The sequence below is a fragment of the Mesoplodon densirostris genome, chromosome 1 (genome assembly GCF_025265405.1).
Source record: "Mesoplodon densirostris isolate mMesDen1 chromosome 1, mMesDen1 primary haplotype, whole genome shotgun sequence".
Classification (NCBI taxonomy): domain Eukaryota; kingdom Metazoa; phylum Chordata; class Mammalia; order Artiodactyla; family Ziphiidae; genus Mesoplodon; species Mesoplodon densirostris.
In genome coordinates, this window is record NC_082661.1 from 109,949,958 (window position 1) to 109,972,596 (window position 22,639).

The window sequence follows — 22,639 nt, forward strand, 5'->3', positions numbered from 1 at the left end:
GGTATCATTATCATCCCTGTTTTGAAGATGAAGAAACCAAAACACAGAGAAGTTAAATGACCCAAGATTTGAACTCACGTACTCTGGCTCCCGAGTGCATGCTTTTATCTCAGTGTTATCTCTCATCTAAGTTTGTGAATTAGAAACCCAGAGTCCAGCCTTTTGGCTAAAAATGCAGAATAAAGCATGCACACACAAAAAACATGACCGTTATCAGTTTTATGTATTAAGATTTGTGATCGAGATTTTACGTAAAATAGTCATAGAACTTTAGAACTGAGGGTAATCTTAGGGATAGCTGAATCAGAAAGTTGTTAGTAATTGGGCAATTAGCGTGCTTTATAGTGCTGTAGAGTTGAGTGGTGTTACGGTTGAATACAAGACTGCTTTTCTTTTTTTCTTTCTTTTTTTAAAAAAAATATATGTGTTGTACTGTAGGCTTTATTGTTCCATTTACAGAGCACAGGCAGAGTAGATATAACATAATTCTTCTCTTTTTAAAAAATAAATTTATTTATTTTGGGCTGCGTTGGGTCTTCGTTGCTGCGCGCGGGCTTTCTCTAGTTGCGGCGAGCGGGGGCTACTCTTTGTTGCGGTGCGCGGGCTTCTCATTGCGGTGGCTTCTCTTGTTGCGGAGCACGGGCTCTAGGCGCACGGGCTTCAGTAGTTGCGGCGCGCAGGCTCAGTAGTTGTGGCGCATGGGCTTAGTTGCTCCACGGCGTGTGGGATCTTCCCGGACCAGGGCTCGCACCCGTGTCTCCTGCATTGGCAGGCAGATTCTTAACCACTGCGCCACCAGGGAAGTCCCACAAAGACTGCTTTTCCTGTGGTATTAAACTGCTTCTTTTTCAAGACAGAGTATAAACATGGTAGCCTATTTTAGGGGAGAAAATTGTGCCAAGTTAAGTCGGTGTAGTTTTCCATTATCCTTGACCCCAGCTTGCTTACTACTTGATAGATAGATGTAGGAGTCAGGACACAGAGGATGTGTCAGGTTCAAGATGAGAATGAAATCAAGGAGTGAAATAGAAGTTTGGGTCTAAGAACAAACTAATTGACAAATATCGTTTTTTTAAAAAGGTTGAAATAAATTTTAGGCTGAGGAACTTTTATTTTAATAAAAACACCACAGTGGAATTTTGCTTTTTGGAAGTAGAAGATTCCGGTGTATTTGACTGAAATTTTCCTCTTATCTTACAGTGAAAAAGGCAATACTGTTCCCGGATATGATTTTTTGGTGAATTCTGTCTGGCCAGAAATAGTACGAGGATTAGAAGAAAAATTGCCCTCACTTTTTAATCCTGGGAATCCCGATGCCTTTCACCAGGTACCTTTTCCTCCATCGTCTTGATTCTTGAAGATGTTAACCTGAGACTTTAGGATAATCATATCTTTCCTGCACAGTCTTGGTTCTGTGGTTTTAGGAAAAACCACAGTCTGAGTTACGTAGCAAGCATTTACCTTAAAACACACACTGTTTTATTCAAGTCATAGTCTCTGATAACTTCAAGGACTAAGAATATTTTTTAGAATGTAAAGTAAAATTCAGTTTAGATGCAGTTGTGACTAGATCTGAGTATTCTAATTTTAAAAAAGATCCTAAGGACCATAAAAACAAGGCTGTTTGCAGTTGTTTTCCATGAAAAATTAAGTTTGTAGATCTCTACTGTATCGTTTTGAAGGAAAACGTATTGGATTGGATTTTAAATTGAATATGTAAGTGTCCTCTATAATTTGAAAGATTAGGAGGCCTCGATATTTTCATTTTTTAAAAAAAAATCATTTAAAAGACTTCATGGTTAATATTTCAGAAGTAGACTCGTATATTAATTTTCCGTTGTACCATTTTTTAAAGATAGTACGTAGTGTCCTGGAGAAGAATAAAGGCTCTCGGCCGGGCGGCCTGAGTCCGTGCCCAGCTCTCCTGCTCAGTACTCGTGTCGCTCAGCCCCTCGGTGCCTCTCCTCTTCTTCCTGCTCTGGATTTTGATTTTTGGTTTTTCGATTGTTTTCTTCAACATGACAATCTTTGTCTTTTAATTAGGTAATTTGTTAAATTTACAATGATCGTAGTGACTGATATATTCTTTGGTTCCTCCTATTTGTCCCATTTTTCTTCCTTCTTTTCCTTTCTCCCTTCTTTTTTTCTTTCCTTTTCCGCCTTCTCTGTATTTTGGACTTCTGGGGATTTGTTTTCCTCATTTATTCTGTTTTTCCCCTCTACTAATTTGGAAGTTCTACCCTTTATTTCTTTATGTATTAAGTAACCTTAGTGGTTACTTAACAGAATCTAAAGCTCACTGGTGTTCTTCATTCTCCCAAACAGCACAGGGATCTTAGAGTACTTTGATGACAGTCACCCCATTCCATAGTATCTATTACTGTTTCCAGGGTCTTATTTCTATTTTGACTTTTTTTTAATCCCCCAAATTGGGCGTTATTTTTATTGTTTTACATGGTGGTCATTCTCCTCTCAGAATTATTCCACATGTTTATCATTTCCTTTGCTTACTCTTCCTTCTTGGATATTAGACCTTTTTTTCTTGGATCATTTTCCTTCATCCTGAAATTCATCTATTAGCAGGGCCTGTTGATAATAAATTTCACTTTTTTATGATAAACCCTCAGTTTGTATGTCTGACAATAACTTTATAGCTTTTGTGTTTGAAAGGCAGTTTTGATGGAAGTAGAATTCTCTGCACTTTGAACATTGTCTCTTGACTTCCGTTATGAAAATAGTTATTGTTGTTTCTTTGTAGTTATAATGCCTTCTTTCCCAAATCTTGTCTGTGACTTTAGTATGCTGTTTCATTATGATAATCTAGTGTGGGCTTCTTTTTATTTATTGTATTTAGGATTTGTTGGGTTTCCTGAATCTGAGGATTGGTGTTTTTTAAATCAGCTCTGTATCATTTTTATTCACTAACTCTTCAGTTGTGCTTCTCTCTCATTCCTCTGTTATTTTCTTCTAGAACTTTTGATTAGACTTCCTCACTTTATCCTTTGTGTTTCCTGAATTCACTTTTAAATTTTTTGTCTCTTTGTGCTTCTTCTGGTTCACTGATTCCTTCTTCAGATTTGTCTAAACTCCTTTTCACCTGTTTCCAATTTACCCTTATTTTCATTTCTAGAAGTTCTATTTGCTTCTTTTTCTAATTCTGCTTTGGTCAAATTGCTTATTAATTTTTAAAGTGTAGAGAGGCACAAGGTGAGTGTGGTGAGCCTGGGGCCTGCTAGACTTCAAAACAGCTAAGACAACAAATTGGGAGCTTTATTATCCCAGAAATACCACTGATCTGTTCTCTTGGCCCATGTTACAGTATGTTGAACAATATGAGGTCTTAAGCATTAGCAGTTTAAGACCCTTTACATTCCTCTTTAGAGAATCATTTTGATAGTGTTAGGCTCAGGAGATTTTTCAGCTCAGAAATAAAGCTTTCTGATAGAATGTCAACTTTAGAATTCTAAACCAATACTTAATGTTTGCGGGTACAAACATTTTTTGCAAGAAATGCTTTCAGCTTTCAGTTTTTATGGGACATGCTCTTGTGAAGAGAAAAATATTTTTGTATTTTTTTAACACCCATTATATGCAGGGGTATAGTTTGATCCCAAAAGGGATGAGTAATACCTTTCTTTGTCTCAACTCCACACATGTAGACCACACTCAGGGGATTCAGTAAGTGTAGCTCAAAACCAGTTGAAAGAAATTGAACACCTGTGGTAGTCTTACTGCACTAAAGTTCCCACATAAGCACAGATATCATCATATTCAGGTGATTGGTTTGGTGACCCAGAACAGAGTCCCTCTTAATGAGAAGTACATGGAAGTCCTGCAGTGTCCTCCCCAGAGCCTGGGGACTGGGGAATAGAGCCCTCGCCAAAGGAATGTACAACTGCAGTTTTGCACTGCTGACTGGCGAGGGTTCTGTTTCCCCTATTTCCTTGCTTTGTTTCTGGGTAAATTCTCTGAGCCTAAGCGGAAGAGGAAGCGTCATTTATAAAATGGGGGATGATATAAAAGTAGTTACCGGGTAGGGCAGTTTTCTGGGTTAAAGTAAGTAATACAATTTTAAGCACTGTGTGAGGATGATAAATATTAAGTGTTAGCTTCTGCTCTTAATGGTTTTGTTAGATTCCTCCTGTCAGTCTTCATGTTGTGCCATCTATAAAAAGGATGTAATTACTCACATGATTTGAGTCTTTCTTCCCTTTTTAAAATTTTCTACTTCTTCTTCTGGAGAGGCAATGAAAATTATACCACTTAATCTGCAATCTCTTGTGATTCCAATGGACTGGGTTAGGGGTGCCCTAGAAGATGGGGGACAGCTGTCGCTTAAAGACCACTGGACTTAGGATGCCTGGGTCTCCTGATGGGCTTGCCACCTAAGACCTTGAGCACGTCACAGAACCACTTTGGGCATTACTTGATCTTTAAGCGGGGACCTTGGAAGGAAGATCCCATAAGGTCCTTATCAGATCTAGAAACTATGATTCTGTGTGTTGATCTTTATCTTGATTACAGTTTTCACTATATGATCCCAGTTCTGGTTAGTTCACTTAAAATGAAAATGCCACCTGTTTGTTCTTATTTTAGAAATATACCATAAGTATGGATTTTGTAAGAACATTTGAACGGCAATGTGGATCACAGGCCAGTGTAAAAAGATTAAGAGCACATCCCGCCTATCACAGCTTCAATAATAAGTGGAACTTGCCTGTGTATTTTCAAATAAGGTCAGTAATTTATTCCCCCCCGTCTCCACCCTTCTAAAATAGAATCTGAACACCAGTTAAGGATGTTGGCTCCAGCTAACAGCCCCTTCTTGATGATCATCATGCTGTTCTTTGGGAAACAAAATTTAGAGTGGAAATGCACAGGAAGTATCGTGATTGCCAGAGTTCTGGCTTGTATGACAGAAAGATAAGTTTTACTCCTTGGTCATCAGAGAGCTGAGAACACTAGACTCAGAGCGAGCTAGACCAGGCCCGGCTTCATTCCCACATGCTACGTCCTCGTTCGTCGTGAAGAGACAGAAAGAGCAGGTCACCTAGCAGCTCTTTCTCTCCGTTTTCCTCTCTCATCACCTGCTTCAAATAGCAGATGTACCCTACATTTGTTGTTTTGCTCATCTGGAACATTTTTTATCCTCAGAGGGAGTCGGGAGAAGTATTCTTTCTTAAAGTAGTCTTTGTAGCTGATTCCATCTTATCAATTGATAATAATTCTATCTATTGTTTTGGATTCCTTTATAATACTTTGTGACATTTTTTCTCTCTATTCTGGAAAATGGTGACACTTTTCTTCCAGATGTCATAATGATATCACCTATGTCAAGAAGTGGTTCTGTAGACTATTGGGGGAAATTTAGGATAAATTCTTAACTATGTTCCCTTAGAAAACTAGATGATAACAGCCATTTTTGCAGATTCTCTTGAATGAGATCACAGTCAGCTCGTCCATAGAATGGTGTTAACGAGAGCATTTTAGTTAGAATGCTCTTTAAAGACTCATAGGCTTTTTGTTTAAATTGTTGGATGTTTTCATTAATTATGATGCAGTCCTTCCCCAGAGTTCTAAGGAATAATTCAGAGGGAAATATACTAAGAATTAGATACCTTGATTTGTAATTACTCGCCATGATTGAGAATGTATGTAATCATCTTTTGATAATGAAATCATAGCTGTCAGACTGTTGGTAAGATGCCCTTTTACATACAATACTGGGTTTTATGCTTAATTTTTCAAGGTTACATTATCCTGTAGGTAGGAAATTAAGGATTCTTTTTGTCTAAGATACTCATGGACTGCATGGGAAGTAATCGTTATGTGATGATCAACACTAAGCCAGGGCAAGAAGCCCTTTTGGTTTGTGAGAAGAATTTAAAATGGTGCAGCATCATTTTATAGCATAAGACTGCAGTAGAGAAATAATGTTTCAACTGTCCCGTGTCTTTTGTAGTCCAGGTTCAAAATTAGATTGCTTTAGATATCCAATGCCGTCACAGCCCACACTCCCGTCTACTGCCTCCGAACCCCTCTTTTCTAGTCATTTTCCCCAGACCCCATGGCCCCATGCTTGGTAATCTTGCACTGTCACCTTGCTTCCTGGAGCTCTGAGCCCCGCAGGGATGGCACAGCCTGGCCTCGGCAGGTTCTCCTCTCATTATACGTTCTCTCAAAGCTGGTGATTGAGCCTTAAACTCTGTCGGAACTCAGCCGGTTCCCTGAAAGACGTTTTCACCTTCAGCAGATTTTAGCCATAGCATTCAAAGGGATTGGTTAACTTTTCTTTGTAAACAGTTTTATTTAAAATGTATAAAATTTTAAAAAATTATGTTTGAGTTATGAAGTGTGGAACTTCATAACTTTCAATACATTTGTTTTTCCGTTTAAGAAATAAATTCAAGTAATACTTTATAGGACACCGTTCTGTTGATTTTTATCAGGCATTAGATTGTTTATTCTGAGGGATGACAGAATGTTCTGCAAACACTGCTGGGGTCAGAGTTGTAGTGTTACCTGATTCACTTCAGGGTCATTTAAAGTAAGCCTAAAGCCAGTGGGGTGGTGATGTGTTGACATGTTTCTAGGAAGAAGTATTAATATTGCACCCTCAGTAGCAGGTGGATGCTCCCGGGCCTGACTCTATGCCTGCATCTCCGTCACCTTCAGGGAAAAGGCAGCCCTGGCCCACACACACCGTTCTGTGAGCACTTGCACACCCCTTCTGCCCCGGGTACCCTACTGTGTCTGCGCTTCATTTGTTCTTATGGGAGTATTGGAAAGTAGGGTTAGGACTCTGTTTCTCATAGGAAGAGATTAAATGCACACGTGCGCAGAACAGTCTCAAATGGTAGCGAATCAGTGGCTGCCTGGAATCTGGGCTGGTCGCCCCTTAAATGCCACAGGCAGTGTTAGGTCTTTTTTAATTGAAATCTCGCTAGAATGTTATATGCTCCCAGGACGGTCACATGTGTGTTCTGTGTCTGTTACATTCAGCACGTGCTGAGCATGGTGTAGCTCCTTTATGACGTGGAGTCCGTGTGGCACTAACGTACCTTCCTTTCCCTCCACCGTCCGCAAGTGTGTGCACACGTGAAGTAGAGACGTGCGTTGGGAAGTGCGTCTCCAGACCCTCCCCAAACCCAAGTGTAAGAATTTGGGAGTGTTTGTATTTGGGGTTGCCTTTCTTACAAATCTCCTATCACGAGTAGAATAGCATCCCATATACACATGAAGACTACAGCACAACTTTTCAAGTTCCACCAAAGTAACGTCTCACTTTGTTTCTTTTCTAAGAAGTATAACGTATCACTTCAGTCCTGGAAGTTACTGCCCGGCCAGGCTGTGCCAGGGGCTGGTGCTGGGCTCTTGGCCCTTGGGGGCCGAGGGGACAGCTGGGTCACGTGACATCGACTGCTTTCCTTTCAAGGGTCCAACAGCTGGTCCCACGCAGTCAGCACGTCTGTGTGAAATGTACTGGTGTCGGGTCTGCTGCATTTTTCTTGCACTTTCTCGTTTGTGTGTTTATCAGAATTGTCACAGATGTACATATAATTTTATCCCGTGTCTTCACTTGCACTGAATTATGCCTGCTCTTCTCACGGCTGCAGAGCTTCGAGCTGACCTCCCTTCATGCTGCGCTCAGCGTCGATGTGCTGTGTGTCACAGGCCCTTCCCTTCCTTGGGGCCCGGTGTTCCCTGTTGTAAACAACGCTGTGTGAGCTGTCAGGCCTTCTCCGTGTTTTGTGTGGATTTGGAGGAAAGGTGGGCTGAGGGGCTGAGGCTGACGCAGGTGCTGGTTTGCTGCCTCCTCTGCGGGGCAGCCCCGCCCCCTCCTCGCTGTGCTCGGGGCCACCGCCTCCTTCGCTGGGCCCCGGCGCTCTCTTCTGTTCCCCGCTTGCCTCCTGTCACTTGCTCCCTCTGTGCCTCTCCCTGCTGCTTGGAGAGACGAGCCTTTCGCAGGCTTCACGGGGCAGAGGACGAGTCCCTTCCCTCCCTGTGGTGTAGGGATGCTGCGGGCACCGGCCAGCTCCAGTGGCCAGGGCGGTCCAGAGTCCTCCGCTGTCAGCCACTCACACCTTTGTGGCGGGCAGGGCAGCTGCTCCTTGTGTGAAGTGCTTTTACTCCTGAAAACCAGTCTCTGAACTGCTTTTAAAAAGCACGTGAGTGCTATCCAAAAACCAGAATTATGACTTCAGTAAATTGATGTGAAGCATGTGTCAGAATTTATTGCTAGCAAAGGAACTAGCAGGTGACAGAAGAGTGTATGGTGAAGAAAGTATGAAGATGGAAGAGTTATATAGTTGGGAAGAAAGATGCGACGTAAGCAGCTAGTTAAGGAAATACACACACACACACACAGTTTTCAGAGTCATAAAAATGTGTCCACACTAGTCATTAAAATAGAAGTCTGTGACAGGATGGTATGAGGGGACAAGTGGGCCAGCAGAGGAAAAAGAAAACCCATCCAGGAAGCAGGTCTTGAGCCTCAGGGCCGGCAGGCCAGTTACCATGGCAGCGCGAGAGACCGCCGGCAGCAGACGTTTGAAGAGCACTAGGCAGTTGTTCTGGTGTAACTGCCTGCCTTCGGTGATTTTTCTCAAGCTGCAAAGACACAGAATACAGCCTTCCCATTTCTTAGTTTGGGGGACATTCACTTTCTTCTGATAGGGCTGATGTAAGAGGATTGGAAAAACCAGTCTTACGGCCTTGAAGTGATTACCTGATTATAGCCGGTGGGACTTGCCAGGAATGGCTTCCTGATGGATTAATTGAGACACGTTTATTTCCTGCTCGGTAAAAAAAAAAGTCTGGAGAACAGGCATCAGGGCTGGTGCGGCATCTCTGACGGCGCTGGCCTCCCCAGCAAGCCAGTGGAGGAAGGTCCTGTTTCGTGGGGAGAGGGGAGGATGGGTGGGACAGCTGCCTGCAGCAGAGAAAACAACAGTTTACACTCTTGTTTTTCTCTCAGATTTAGAGAAATAGCGGGATCCTTAGAAGCAGCACTTACAGATGTCCTGGAAGACGCACCAGGTAACTTGCCTCAAAGTGACAAATGACAGGCTGTCACTAAGTGAGTTAAGTAGGCTCACCAAGTCATCTTGGGGATCTCAGTACCCTGGGGGCACTTTCACCTTTTCCTTTCTTCCGTAAGTTAGACCCAAAGACGTACTTTAACTTCTTTTTTAAAAAAGGGTTTATAGAGCTTCTTGCTATACAGAGATGATAAAAAGTCTGCTTTAAGAACACAGGAAGGAGACCTCATTTTCATTCCTCAGTATAACGTGTCAAGGGGATATAACCGCTGCTGTGGTTAAGGGAGCAGCCCTTTTTGTAGCCAAGTGGCCACGCTCCACTTCTCTCTGAAGTGGAGGTGAAGGATCAGGGTGGCCTTCCCTCTGGGGGATGGCTCACAGCTGGGGCTCCTTGCCCCGGGCCTCCAGAGCGCTTGGGCCAGTCCTGGGACAGTGCGCAGGTGACCGGGGTTAGGATACACTTTGCAGACACGTTTGCATCATTTGCATCCCTACAGCCTCGTTCATCTGTGTCACGTTGTAGCCATGCCCGGTGGCCACTCACCTAGTAGGTGGCTGTTCCTGTAGCCACAAGGGTCTTGGGGCAGCTCCACTCCGCTTTCGGCTCCCTTTCGTGCCGCCAAGTTCCATCTAAACTGCACTCTTTTAGCCTCAAAGTTAGTTTCCAGCTGTTTTTGCCAAAAATGGCCATATGTAATCGACATCCTGTATTGAAATAGCATATGCGGGAGGGAAGGAGAAGACAGGACAAACTCAGAACCGAAGATGAAAACCCTTGCCAGTGACTGGCACCCCAGCTCGTGTTTGTTGATTTGGTATAAAGTGCCTGCTAACTGGCGATTTCTGAATGCCGTTTATGTTTAATGTTTATCAGATGGCTGGGGTTGGGGGGAGTCATGTAAAATTAGAAACACCTCCCTGAAGCTTTGCTGAGCACATAGGGTTCTTGAGAAGGCCGCTGGCTTCACCCTTGGGTTGTACGTTGAAGATTGTAGCCGTTAGCCCTTCAGCTGAGATTCCTTAACCGTGTGTTTTCTGTCTAGCTGGAAGTTCGTATTGCCTCTTGGCTTCTCACAGGACGTGGAGCAGCCTGCAGAGGTGTTGGTCTGACCAGATGTTCTTGCCGTTGCTGGTGCCTCGTCTGTGGAGACTCACTCTGCAGATTCTGGCGCGGTACTCCGTGTTTGTCAAGGAGGTGAGGGCTGGCGGGTGGCTCATCCCTCATCGAGGCTGAAACGAATTAAAGATGGGTGAAGCCGAACGTGCTGAGAGTTTTAAAGGCCGTGTTGTCATGAGAGGTTTATGCGGGGACTGCAGGCCAGCTTCTCACTTGCTACCCAATTCCGCTTCTGGGTTTCCTTTTCACTCTCGCGCGTGTGGCCTTGAGGGGCGTCTGCTGTCACGTGGTCAGTGCTTTGTCGTTTGGGAAAGCCCCTCACCGGCCACCTCATTTTTCCCTTCTGAAAACCAGGATCTTTACCTACAGACTAAAACAGAAATGCTCATTTTAATGAAAATGATTTTTAAAATGTGTACTTTAGTATCTAGTCTTTGGAAGTGTAAAAACTCCAAGTGGTTGAGATTAAAAGGTAGTAAAATTAATTACCCTTCCCTCCATTTCAGAAGTAGTAGTTGGATGCATTAAGTGTCCGCACGCCTCTGATGGTTTATTAGATATTGTGCATAAAGCCACGGGAGTACTCGTGTGGTCCGCTGCTGAGCCCCCAGCCCCAGCAGGCCCTGCACCCGCGTCTCAAGAGATGCCTGCTGCATAGACAGCTCAGTGACAGACGCACCCCCCGGCCACGGCAAGGTGATGAGTATAAAAGAGATGTGAGCGGAAGCTTAGGGAAGATGACATGAGGAAGGCCTCATCCATAGAGAGGAAAGCACTCTGTCAGCTGGAGCAGAGGGTCTCAGTGGAGAGAGCGCAGGCTTGCAAGACAGCGTCAGACCTGGGCTCTGCCACTCTCTACCTAATTTCGTGGTCTTAGGGAAATTGAGTCTCAGATTCTTCATCTGTAAAGTAGGAAAACAGCTTCTGTCTGTGCTTGTCGTGAGGAGTAGACAGAGATTTGACCAGCCAACTGATAACCAAGGGGCCTGGCAGACAGCGGTGCTCCACGGAAGTTCCTCTCCGCCTCTGCCTTTGCCTCTCTCTGTTCAGAGGGGTCTCAGGAGCCCACCCTGCTCCATGAAACCGTTCACGAAGACCGTGCAGTTCCTGGGACACGGTTGGGTGGGTACAGTTCTGTTAGGCCTGGGCCTGCTACGCCACGCCCAGGCAAGATGCTAGCCAGCAGTTCTTCTCACATCCAGAATATTCCATTCTTTTCTCGATCCCAGGGCACGTCTCGTAGGTTTTTCCCATTGTAGCAAAAATCCATTATGCAAAGAACACTTGTGTCATTTGTGTCATTTGAAGCATAATTGATGTTTAGATTTTGATTCTTTTACCCGTATGATGACGATACATTTATTAAGCAGATACTGTAAATTATTTACCTTAAGCAGTTAATTAATTTTTTAAAACCTATGATGTTCCAGAGCTTAATTTTCCTTTAGTTTAGGGGCCTGTTGTTTCATTTCTGCCTGTTACTTAAGTCAAGGAGGGGAAGTGCACATGGGGTTGCAGTTTGTCCTGTTTCTCTATTTTCCACACCTGCCTGGGGAGAGGGTTGTGGTGTTTTTTCATGAGTAAACATTCACTGAATCCTTTGTAGACAGCTGGCATTTTGTGGTGAGTCATTGACCTGTATAAATGCTCATGTATCTTGCTGGTGGAAACACCTTTAATCGTTGAAACCCTTTTGTTCAGCTTTTACTCAGGCCCATCTCTAATGAAAGTGCCAAGGATATTAAAAAGCCTTCGGTAACTGGCAGCAAAGATCCTTCCGTCGCCCAAGGAAATGGCGAAGACCGAGGAAGCGGCCCTTCCGAAACGAAGCCCGTGGTCCCCGTTTCCAGCACTCAGCTTGTTTATGTGGTCGCAGACCTGGACAGGCTTCAGGAGCAGGTGAGCCTGTGTCCCGGAGGACTTCTAAGTGCCGGCTTCAGTGTTTGCAACGGCGGTCCTCACGGGGCTTAGAACTGTGGGCCCAGGGCACCCCGAGAGCACGTCCGCTCACCTCCCTTCTGGGTGTTGCTCCCGTTTACCTGCCCGGTGTGTTCGCTCCCCCTTGCTTACCAGTGCCGCCTAGGATGTGCTAGCCCGGAGCCTCGGCTTCCCTTCCAGCAGTGACGCCACAGGCTAGCAGCACGCCAGGCACCGCTGTTTTTTGCATTAGCTCCACTTACTCTGTGCAGGCATGACCTTTAGTGGGTTGGATTCTAATTATTTCTAATTCACCTACCCAGTATTTCAGGGTAATATGTAATCTTCAGCCATACTTTGAAAGTGCTGACCTATTAACACTTCTTCCTGTTTTCTCCACATAGATTCCATATTCTTGCTTTTACCATTAACAGAACTTTGTGGGATGAATGTGTTTAAGTGCTGTGATATGTAATTCTGCTTTTCTCAAGTTTGAATATTTTGTGGTGCTTGGACAAATATTGTATGTTTGGAGCAAAAACGTGTCTTTACCATGAGTTTTTTTGGTACTGAGGAGAGCTACAGAATAGAAAATGATTTCGCATATTTTCTGGGTCTGTTAATAGCCGTGAAAATGCTGTTTTCCATGTTGTTGGATTCTTTCATAGTGAAAGCATTAATTAGGAATTTTGTTTTCTTCTGATGAAAATCACTGGAAGTTCTAAGTTTAGTTTTATCGTTCATTAATAATATTCTAGAGTTTGTAGATGCATAAAGAATTGACTCTTCTCTTGATTTATAAAAAGTAACTGAATATATAAAGTGCATATTTATTTCAGCTTCCAGAACTCTTGGAAACAATCAGGCCAAAACTTGAAGTGATTGGCTTTAAGAATTTTTCATCTATCTCAGGTAAAAATGAATCTTTAGATTCAGCAAATCTTTGAATAAGAAATAATTTACAATAGAATTTTAGAGACTGTAGGATAAATTTTAACTAACCATTTTCTTCTCTAGTTGTATAAGTCCTTGGTTGTTTCTGTATTCTGTTCTGTGTTTATAACTTCCTTGAATGAGATATTTTGTTTAATTCTAAGAATTTGATTTGATTTGGTTTGTTGTAGTACGCTCTCTAAATATGTTGACGGTATTTAAAATAGAATTCACCCCTGGGCCTGGACAGCGTGATTAAACACATGCTTCTGTCTCTGCAGCGGCCCTGGAGGACTCCCGGCTGTCTCTGTCTGCCTGTGTGCCTGCCTTGAGTGACAGAGTCACCCAGGACTTGAGTGAGTCTTGCTTCAGTCATCTGAAAAGTGCCCTGGAGGTTCCCAGGCTGTACCGAAGAACCAATAAGGTCAGTGCCCTCACTGAAAAGGATTTCGAGGTGGGGAAATATATATCAGGAAGGCCAGAGAGGGAGGAAGTGGTTAAGCGAGGGACAGAAATAGGTTCTCGGGGGGAGAATCCGTCTCATGGAGAGAAACCCTATTTGTGAGAAGGGGGCTCCTCAGTAGATGTGGCACAGACACAACTTAGGTAGTTGGACTTGCACAGCATGGACTTCTGGCCTTAAGGAAAAATCGTATTTTCAAAGAAAGCATTTTAATAAAATATTTTTAAGTCCTACCCTTCTTTTGGTCTTCATATCTTATATTTGAAAATATTTGAATTTACCTTATTTCTTTTATATTGTCATTGGAAGTACCTGCTTTCTCCTGTCTTTTACTGGATAAGGTATAAAAAGCTGCATTAAAAAATATTAAAGGCATTTATAAGGTGAAAAATTAAGCTCACACTGGTGTTCAAAGTCGAGTTCTGTGTCCTCACTTTGTAGAATGGGGATTGGGGGATTTGTTTTTACCAGCGTTTTAGTTTTCCCTCTTGAACTCTCATTTTCATGTGTTTATTTACGCTCATTTCATTCTTGTCAGTTCTCACTTATTTTCCCTATAGATTTTCTTTTCTCCCAGTTGGGTAGTAGGATTTTAGCCCATTTACAACTGAAATTATTCTCAGGAACTGTGAGAATCTCCTGCAGCATTGTGTTCCTTTGGAATATCCCAGAGTTCCTACAGACACGCCTGGGCGGGGCCGCGTCTTTGTTGTGCGCTGAGCCTGCGTCCTGGTCTGCTCTCCGGGTTACTCTTCCCGCCCGGCCCGTGTTCTGGGTGCAGCAACCCGTGTTCTGGGTGCAGCAAGCGGCTGGGCTGAGTGCTGAGCTGAGACCCAGCTCACCTCCGCTGGGGCTGTTCTCCTTTTCCTTTTAAAATCTGGGACACGCAGCAGAATTCCCACTTCTAGCGAGAGTACCTTATCTCCCAATTTTCTGGTCTGAAGTGGGAGAGACCTATTTTATACTGCCAAATTCATTACTTTTCCTTTAGGAATCTAGCAACTTTTCCCTTTCTCTTCAACGGGGTGTTACATTTACCGAGCGCTTGCATCGTGGGTCAGACACCGTGCTAAAGACTTTATACCCTCATTAGTCCTACAGAGTGAGCACCCGTGTCCTTATTCACAGATGAAGAAACCAAAGCTAAGAAAAGTCAGACACCCTAGATCCTAACCTCTCAAATGGTGGTCTGTTGACCAGCAGCGGATGGTCGCTGGTGGGAGCTTGTTAGAAATGTGCCATCTCAAAACTTGGCCCCGTTCCCCTGCCTGCAACACACACACCGAATCAGACCCGGAATTAACGGGGTGGCCAGGTGATCCGTGTGGATACCAAGTTAGGGAACCTGAGTCCAGTCGGCTCCGGGCATCATCCTCCCCGGCTGTCTCTCCACGGCTCCCTCTTGGTCTCCAGGGGTCTTTCTGTGGACAACGCTTGTATGTGTCTCAAAACTGGTACCTGCGTAATGCCCTTTTGAACGTGAGGTTTGGGTAACTTACTCTATTTCTTCTTTTTTTTTTTTTTTTTCTATTCATCTTTAACCCCCACCAACGTTATTCCAGGAGGTGCCAACGACAGCCTCCTCTTACGTGGACAGTGCTCTGAAGCCGTTGTACCAGCTTCAGAGCGGGCACAAGGATAAGCTCAAAGAAGCCATAATTCAGCAGTGGTTAGAAGGCGCTCTCTCTGAGAGCACGCATAAGTAAGTAACTTAAAAGCGGACTATTCTGGACTTTCTTAGCAAAGCCCTAAGTCAGAGATCACTGGGACCATCACAGGCTGCCTGTAGATAAGGTAGTAAGAACATCCAGTGGCCTCATCGCTGGACAAGGCAGGGTGCGGGCGCTCAGTCCCTTCCCGACTGTGCTCGCTCCACCCCACCCAAGGCCCTGCCTGGCCTCTCCCAGCTCACACACCTTTCGGGCCCCAGGCACATTCCACAGCCCCCCCAGCACACTGCCTTGGACTGTCCTTAACGTCGCTTCATGCAGGAATATTCTGTGAGTCCAGGCATGCTTTCTCCTTTCAGGTCCTTCCTCTTCAGCTCTGTCAGTCCATGATGGCTCCAGTCATGCCACATAATCGGCAGACTTGCACTGGGGAGACCAGTGTAATCAAGGAAGCGGAAACACTCGTTGTGCAGTGTAATTACAACTGTTGAAGGATGGGTGTCAGAATCCTAAAACTAATGAGAATAGGGGAGGTGTTCAGTATCACTGTGGTCGAGCATCTCTTCATTTCCAATTCCCCCTACTTTTCCCCAAATCCAGCACTGAGTTATGTCAGAAAGTATATTATTTGATTTTATTGTTGGATTTTGTTTAATTATTAATTTTGCAGTACTATTTTGTTTCTTTCGACCAGTTATGAGTTAAGCAGCATTTGTGAGTTAACTTAGAACATAACGATGAGTTATAATACTGTTTCTGTGGGGAAATGTATTCCAAATGCCAAATAACCAGCTTGTGAACAAAATTTTGAAATATAACTCATTTGTACTTTGGAAATTATATTGAAACTATTTAAAGGCAATTATTTTTATTTAAAAGTTCTGAATTACTTTTTAAAAGATGAGCTGTTCCTAGAACTGATGGTAAATGAGTTTGTTCCTTGCATTTGGGTAACGAGCTGCAGCTGTTCACCCTTGATATGGAAAGACAGTTTGGCCTGTGATTCTTGCTTAGTGTTCAGGACTGAAATTTTAGACAGAATTCATGTACATAGTTCTTATGTTCCGAGAGGATGCAGTGCTAGACAGTCAAGACCCTGTTTTTCTTTCAGTCTTGAGAAACAGTATTTACCATGGCTGGGTTTTTTTTTTTACTGGAATTGAATTTTTATCTTAAAAATCCCCGTTTTGGTCCACAAAGCTCGTGGGCTTGTTTGGCGTTGTGTCTCTCATCAGTCTGTGTGTCTCGTGCTCAAGGTACTATGAGACCGTGTCGGACGTCCTGAACTCCGTGAGGAAGATGGAGGAGAGCCTGAAGAGGCTGAAACAAGCCAGGAGGACCGCTCCCGCCACCCCCGCCGGGCCCAGTGGCGGCGGCATGAGTGATGATGACAAGATCAGGCTGCAGTTGGCCTTGGACGTCGCATATTTAGGAGAGCAGGTGACCCGAGCGCCGCCGTCCTTCCAGGGGGCCTGACTCTACATTCCGAGGGCCCGGCAGCCAGCTGGTGGCGCGCCTGAGCCCAGAGATGCTGGGAGGGACCGGGACTCCATTCCCGGTGCTAGAAAAGAGGGCCAGGGCCCCAGACGCTTGAAGGAAGAGGACGGGCCCCTAGGGAACATGAGAAAGGAAAGACAGACTTTCTGAGGTCCAGGGAATTGACCTCCTCTTGGCTCGCTGGCATTCATGTTCCCGAAGCCGCTGGGTGTGAGCCCATGGGCAGAGATGGTGTCCTTTTGGTCCACTGCCTGGAACGTGCCTGATACGTCACGGGTTCCAGATGAGGGTCTTTTGAGGTATTAGTTACTTTGGCTTTAGAATAACTAGAGAAACATTAGGCCGTTGATTTCTCAGTGCGGTGCTTGAAAAATATCTCAGCACAGCTTCTTTGCTTCCCTGCCTGCGTTTTGTAGGTTTTCTGTAAAACACAGATGTTGATGTCATGGCGTGTGGGTGGACATTTACGTAGGTACCATCACGTAGGGGCAGGTGTGGATTCCGTACAGGACCTTCCATCCTCACAGACTGTCAGAGCTTTGGGGTGTTCAGAAACTGGCTTTGTCAACTGCTTAGGTTTTCTGTAGCAGTAGATCCTCAAGGAAGACCTTTTTCCGAGAGAAAAATAAGTGGGATCATAACATTCCCATCAGAAGATGCCTTGTTTTCTAGTCACTCTTTCATACAGTTCAGGGTCATCACTGAAAATCTAAATTTTTCCCCTTTCGGGTGAATTTAGGATGATTCTGGCAGAAGTCCATTGCCTTGTTTCTTTATTCTCAAGAGAAACTTAGAAGTCTTTTGACAGGCAGCAAAGTTGGTTATAGACACATGAAGGGCAAACAAGCAAAAGAGTTGTGGGCCGGGGAGGGAAAGAAAAGGCAGTCCTCAACCCCAGCCCCCAGATGAGCCACAGCATGCCAGCAGAGACTCAATACTTGGTTTAGGTTTTTCCAGGTCCGCTTGTGCATGCGTGCGCGTGTAGCTCCTGACGGCTGTTGGGTTAAGGTGGGAAGGACGCTGCGTGCTGCGTCTCTGTCACTGAAATGATCCACAGCAGCTGCTGTGCAAAGCTGTTTGACTTCATCAGCTTCTAAGAAAAGGTTGTGGATGACACACTAAGAAATAAAGGTCTCAGGCCAGTTGTTTTTTGAAAATGCTTCAGTTAAAAAATTACTTTATTATTTCTCTTAGTGTGAATTTTCTCTTCCAGTCCACAAAAGAGGCTCTTATCCTGCTGAGAGTCCGATTTAATGAACTGAGATAACTTAACACTGGCTTCTTAGAATGACCCCCTGAAATAAATTCTACAATAAGGAATTTTTTTTTTACTTCCTTTATTTTAAAGTAAGAAATATCCTACCAGTCATTAGGGAACTGCCTTTTTCTGGTTCTGCGGAGGGTGAGGTGAGGGTGGATGTTTTGTTTTCTTCTTTGTAAGGGTCTTCTCCACGTTCAGCTGACATCACAGTAACTTGATTCATCCCCGTGGCCTTTGCAGATCGAAAAGATAGGCCTGCGGACAAAGGACATAAGAAGCTTTCCAGCTCTTACAGAGCTTGTTGCCGCTGCGAAGGACCAGGCAACGGCGGAGCAGCCTTAAGCATCTTGGAAGAGCCCAGGGGAGAAGAAGTCGGGCCTCGCGCCTGCAGGGAAGAAAGCGGCTCTGTTCTCTCACAGCCTGCAGCCAAGAAGTGCTTTGCACAGCGTCCCAGCAACGCACCAGGACAGCCTCCCACCGCAGCGTATTTGGGTATTCTTTCACCCAAAAGGAATACAAAAGCCTTTTTCCGTTGTATGGAAGATAGTTTTTAACTAAGACATTTGAAACTTTCTACTATAGCTTACAGAGCAAATTATTTTATTTTTATTGTAAATCTTAGCGTGGCAGAGCTGATTTCTAAAATATGATTGAAGGAAGTATATATATGAATATAAAAAGTCGTCTCCCTGATCCTGCAGTTAGAAGTGGCCGGCTGCAGAGGGGTGACCATACTGTGTGCAAACGCCCTTCTCCACGATGAAAGTAACTGCCCACTTGCTGACTTTCTAGAAGACGCAGTCCTGGTGGCTCCCACTCCCCCGTTAGGCGTTCAGGAGCAGTGCAGGTCACCCAGGCCTCTGTCAGGAGCGAGAACCAGCGGGGGCGGGGGGCGGTCTCCTAAATAAAAGAAGAGTCTGCAAAGCCTGTGTACCTCTAATGTGTGAATTCCGCACAAGTCAGATGCTCCTCCACAGCCATGCCTCTGACGACACGTCCCCTCTTGGCACCTGCAGGGTCCTGTCCACCCAGAGCCTCCCTTCAGGCGTGTGGCGGTTCTGGTCCAGGGGAGGGTGACCCAACGCACCTTCCCAGCAACTGACGCCTGCGTGTCAGGGAGGGAGAAGAGTTGGGAGTGCTGGAAAGAGGTACTGAAAGGGCGTGGCTGGTTCATCGGCTCGCAGGTTCACACGCACGTGCGAGCGCCCGTGCCAGGCTGTGGCATGGGCCCCTTCAGCCCGACGACGATACGAGAGCAGGTACGCCTCCTGCTCTGCCTTTGCGTTTCCTCATGGTTCAGTCTGTTCGAAGGTTAGCTCTGGTGGGGGAGAAGGGTGACCGGGAGTTAAGGGAGCAGACCTGGGAGGCATCAGCGGGGATTGGGCGGCAGAGCCAGAGCAGGAGGGGGTGAGGGGAGGGGAGCCCCCGGGAGGGCAGCGGGCGCAGCTGGGCAGCGCTCTGGCCTCCTCCGCTCCCCGCAGGGAGGGCCCCGCCCTTGGACGGATGGGCGTCCTAACTGCGCAACATTAGGAAGCTGGCCAGAGGCACAGGAGGGTGAGTGAGACTGCGGGAGGGACTGGCGTGACGGGGCTGAGCCCGCTCGGCCGGGGGCGCCGGCACCCCCTTGTGCAGTGCTGGGCCCGTGGGCAGCAGGGGCTGGGGTGGGGAGAGCCGGCCCCGCGGCGCTGTCCCGGAGCTGCACGCACACCTGGGAGTTGAGGCGCGGCCTGCAGCTCGGTGTAAGGGGGTGCACTGCACGCGCTGCATCACTGCCTCCGCATCGCGCGGCCTCCCTCGGGGCCTCAGCAGCCTCGTGCACGCCTGACACAGCCTGCCTCGGCAGCCACGTGGCCCGGTCTCAGTCAGCGATAGACCCAGGCGCTGTCCCCATCTCCCCGGTTTCAGGACATGGCGGACAGCGATACAGTTTATTAGCCCCTCCAACTCCAGCACTGTTTTTCCCAGTTTGCAGGTGAGGAAACAGAAATTAAGGAGTTGAGTCGGTAACAGGTTTGGGATCTGATGACATCCCTCGGGGGCCGTGAGGCACGTCCCCTGGCCGTCCTTGGGCCGGAGCTCGTACCCAGCTGGAATGTCAGATTGAAGGGACCTGTAGTTGTCAGATGATGACCTTGTCACTGGATAAGCACTTCACAACCCCAGGAAGACGCACGGTTGGCTGCAGAAATGTGTAAGAGAAACAAACCCCTACCATTAATCCGTTAATATTTTTGTGTCAAGTGATCCACAAGACGTCAGTTCTGAGTATCCTTGTAGCATCCTGAGCCAACTTCGCATTTGTAAAAGAGCTCCGGAGCAGCAAGTCCATTAGTGTACTGCCAGTTGCTTTTGGAAATAAGGCCAGAGCACAAACATCCTCTTCCTCTGGCTGCCGTGGTGGGGCTGCCCCAGGTCTATCCAGGCGACTTCAGCCCAAAGCTGGGCACCCAGCGGCCCTCACAAATATTTGTCAGATGCAAGAAGGCATGTGCTGGGGGGATTGTTTTGAAAGGCAGCTCTGAATCCAGTAGTCAGCACCTGTTTTGAAAATAAAAACCGTATTTCGCCTGAAGTTGTTTTAGGAATTACAGAAGACACCGTGATGGTTGTGGTTCTCATTTGCAGATGCGTCTGTCCCCTCGAGACCCTAACTCCAAGTGGTGGGTCCTGACAGGTGGTAGCCACGTTCCCATCTAGAAGCATGTGCTTGGAGGGGAGGTTTTGAGCATCGCTTAAAGCAGTGCTTCCTAAATTCTAGGTGATCCCCGGGCCTCCTGCAAAGATACAGATTCCGACTCAAGAGGTCTGGGCGGGGCCTGCGGGCCTGCCTTTCTCCTGGGCTCCCAGGGCAGTGCTCCCCCGGACGATAGCGGAGGACCCTGACCTTCCTGTGCAGCTTCTCGGGGCTGTCCTCACTCCTTGCCCTGTGGCCCCGTGTCACATCTCCCTTCTCCTCCTCCAGTCTCTCTGTTCCTCCCTCTTACAAGGAGGCCTGTGACTGCACCCAGGGCCCACCCAGATAATCCAGGATCACCATCTCGCCTGAAGACCTTTACTCACATCTGCAAAGCCCCCTTTGCCATCTAAGGTCACATTCAGAGGTTCTAGGGATTGGGACCTGGGTGTCTTTGGGTGCCATTACTTAGCCTGCCACAGTTGCGCACAGATAGGCACCCCCCTTCCTGCCGTACTTTTGTGGAGCAGGACTTCCAGACAGGGAGGTCGTGACCTTTGTGTGGACTGAGGGCCATTGACGTATTGGTGGTTATTGTTCAGTTATTCATTCAGGTGTTTCCCATTTTACAAATAAAGGCAGGGAGGCCCAGAGAGGCAAAGTAGCTGGATCTGGGGCACACAGCAGTTCGTAAGTGTTGGAGCTGGGCTTCCTGCCCCGCCACCCATCTCTGGAACGCCTCTCATGTGCCCGGTGCAGCAGACTGGACGGCTGGGAAGGACAGTGGTCTCCCCTGACATCGAAACTAGGGAGAGGTGTTTAGACTACAGAGTGGGGCTTGGGCGTGTGGGGAGAGAAGCTGAGCTGCTGTCCCCTGCCGGCCTCGGTGGTCTGAGGAGCAGACGCCCACCCCGTCGCCACAGTTCTGTCTGGAAGAGCCGGGCCCTTAGAGCGGCTGCAGGGGCCCAGTCTGGGGTGGGCGGGGCAGCTCCTACAAGCAGAGCAAAGATGCTGCCCACTCCCAGCCCTCAAACCTCCGGCTCCCTCCCCTGCTCCTTGGCCCTTATGGATAGTGGCCACGCTTCAAGACAGCTTAGTCCTTTCAGTGTTCATGGAAGGCAGGGACCAAAGGTGCTCTGCGTGCATTTCACAGATCGGGGCGAGCAGCATGGGCCAGCCTGCGAGGGCCCACCTCCCTCTCGGGCTCTGCCTGAGATTTAGAAAGTTGGGGGACAGCCAGGCACTCAGCAGACAGAGAGGGCTGTGCCCACGTTCATGGGTGAAGCTTTCTCTCTCCATCTTCCAACCCCAGGCACTGTGTGAGCAGCAATCCTGGGAGGTGTCCAGGAGGACGAGCGCTGGCTGTCCGCCGCCCAGTGCTTCCCGGCAGCCTCTGCGCAGCTGGTCAGCATCACCTGGAACTTGTCCAGATGAGGCTGAGGACAGCCTGTGCTTTCCATGAAAGCCCCATCCAGACACGGCTCCAAAGCCTAAAAGGCCCTTTTGTCCGTACAGCCTGTCAGCTACCTTGCACACATTTGTCCTGCTGCTGCCGAGTGAAAGAGTTTTTCATTTTTGCTTATTGTTGAAAGACATTTATTAATAACGGAGGGATAGTCAGCCATGGGATTACAGTCTAACGTACATTCAGACGCTTGTGGGTTTTTTTGTAATGTGTTTTTCAAAAACCGCAAGTATTAGGGGAAAGAAAAACAGAAACCCAGAGAAAGGAACGCATCGTGGACCACTTGCAGGTCATCGCCACACTCAATAAGCCAAAGGTGAGCCTGGGGCAATGAGAAAGGGATGTTTTAATTTTAGAGCCCGATTTCTGTCCTCGATGAAAAAGGAAACCATTTTCGGTTTCAGGAACAAGCTGGTGTATTCAAGCTCTTTCAGGAGCAGTGGCCTGTACCGAACACGGGCTCATGGCCCTGCATCCCCCCCAGCCACCCGAGAAGGATGCTCATGGGACACAGCGCGCATTTCCCAGGAGGAGCGGCCGCTCTCGGCCCCAGGTGGACCCCGTGGAAGAGAACGGGGACGGGTGGTGACACCGGCGGTGA

General features: G+C 46.7%; 1 protein-coding gene across 1 annotated transcript in view; it reads left to right on the plus strand.

Moving 5' to 3' along the window:
* The window catches only part of COG2 (component of oligomeric golgi complex 2), a 41,829-nt gene extending 22,997 nt beyond the window's left edge, over positions 1–18,832 (plus strand). The window contains exons 9-18 of the mRNA XM_060107661.1: positions 1,201–1,327; positions 4,597–4,736; positions 8,978–9,039; positions 10,085–10,236; positions 11,860–12,057; positions 12,915–12,987; positions 13,290–13,432; positions 15,034–15,173; positions 16,398–16,581; positions 18,140–18,832. Coding sequence (XP_059963644.1) covers positions 1,201–1,327; positions 4,597–4,736; positions 8,978–9,039; positions 10,085–10,236; positions 11,860–12,057; positions 12,915–12,987; positions 13,290–13,432; positions 15,034–15,173; positions 16,398–16,581; positions 18,140–18,241 — 1,321 coding nt within the window. The 3' untranslated portion in view covers positions 18,242–18,832. The remainder of the gene's footprint in view (positions 1–1,200; positions 1,328–4,596; positions 4,737–8,977; positions 9,040–10,084; positions 10,237–11,859; positions 12,058–12,914; positions 12,988–13,289; positions 13,433–15,033; positions 15,174–16,397; positions 16,582–18,139) is intronic.
* The last annotated feature ends 3,807 nt before the right edge of the window (positions 18,833–22,639 follow it).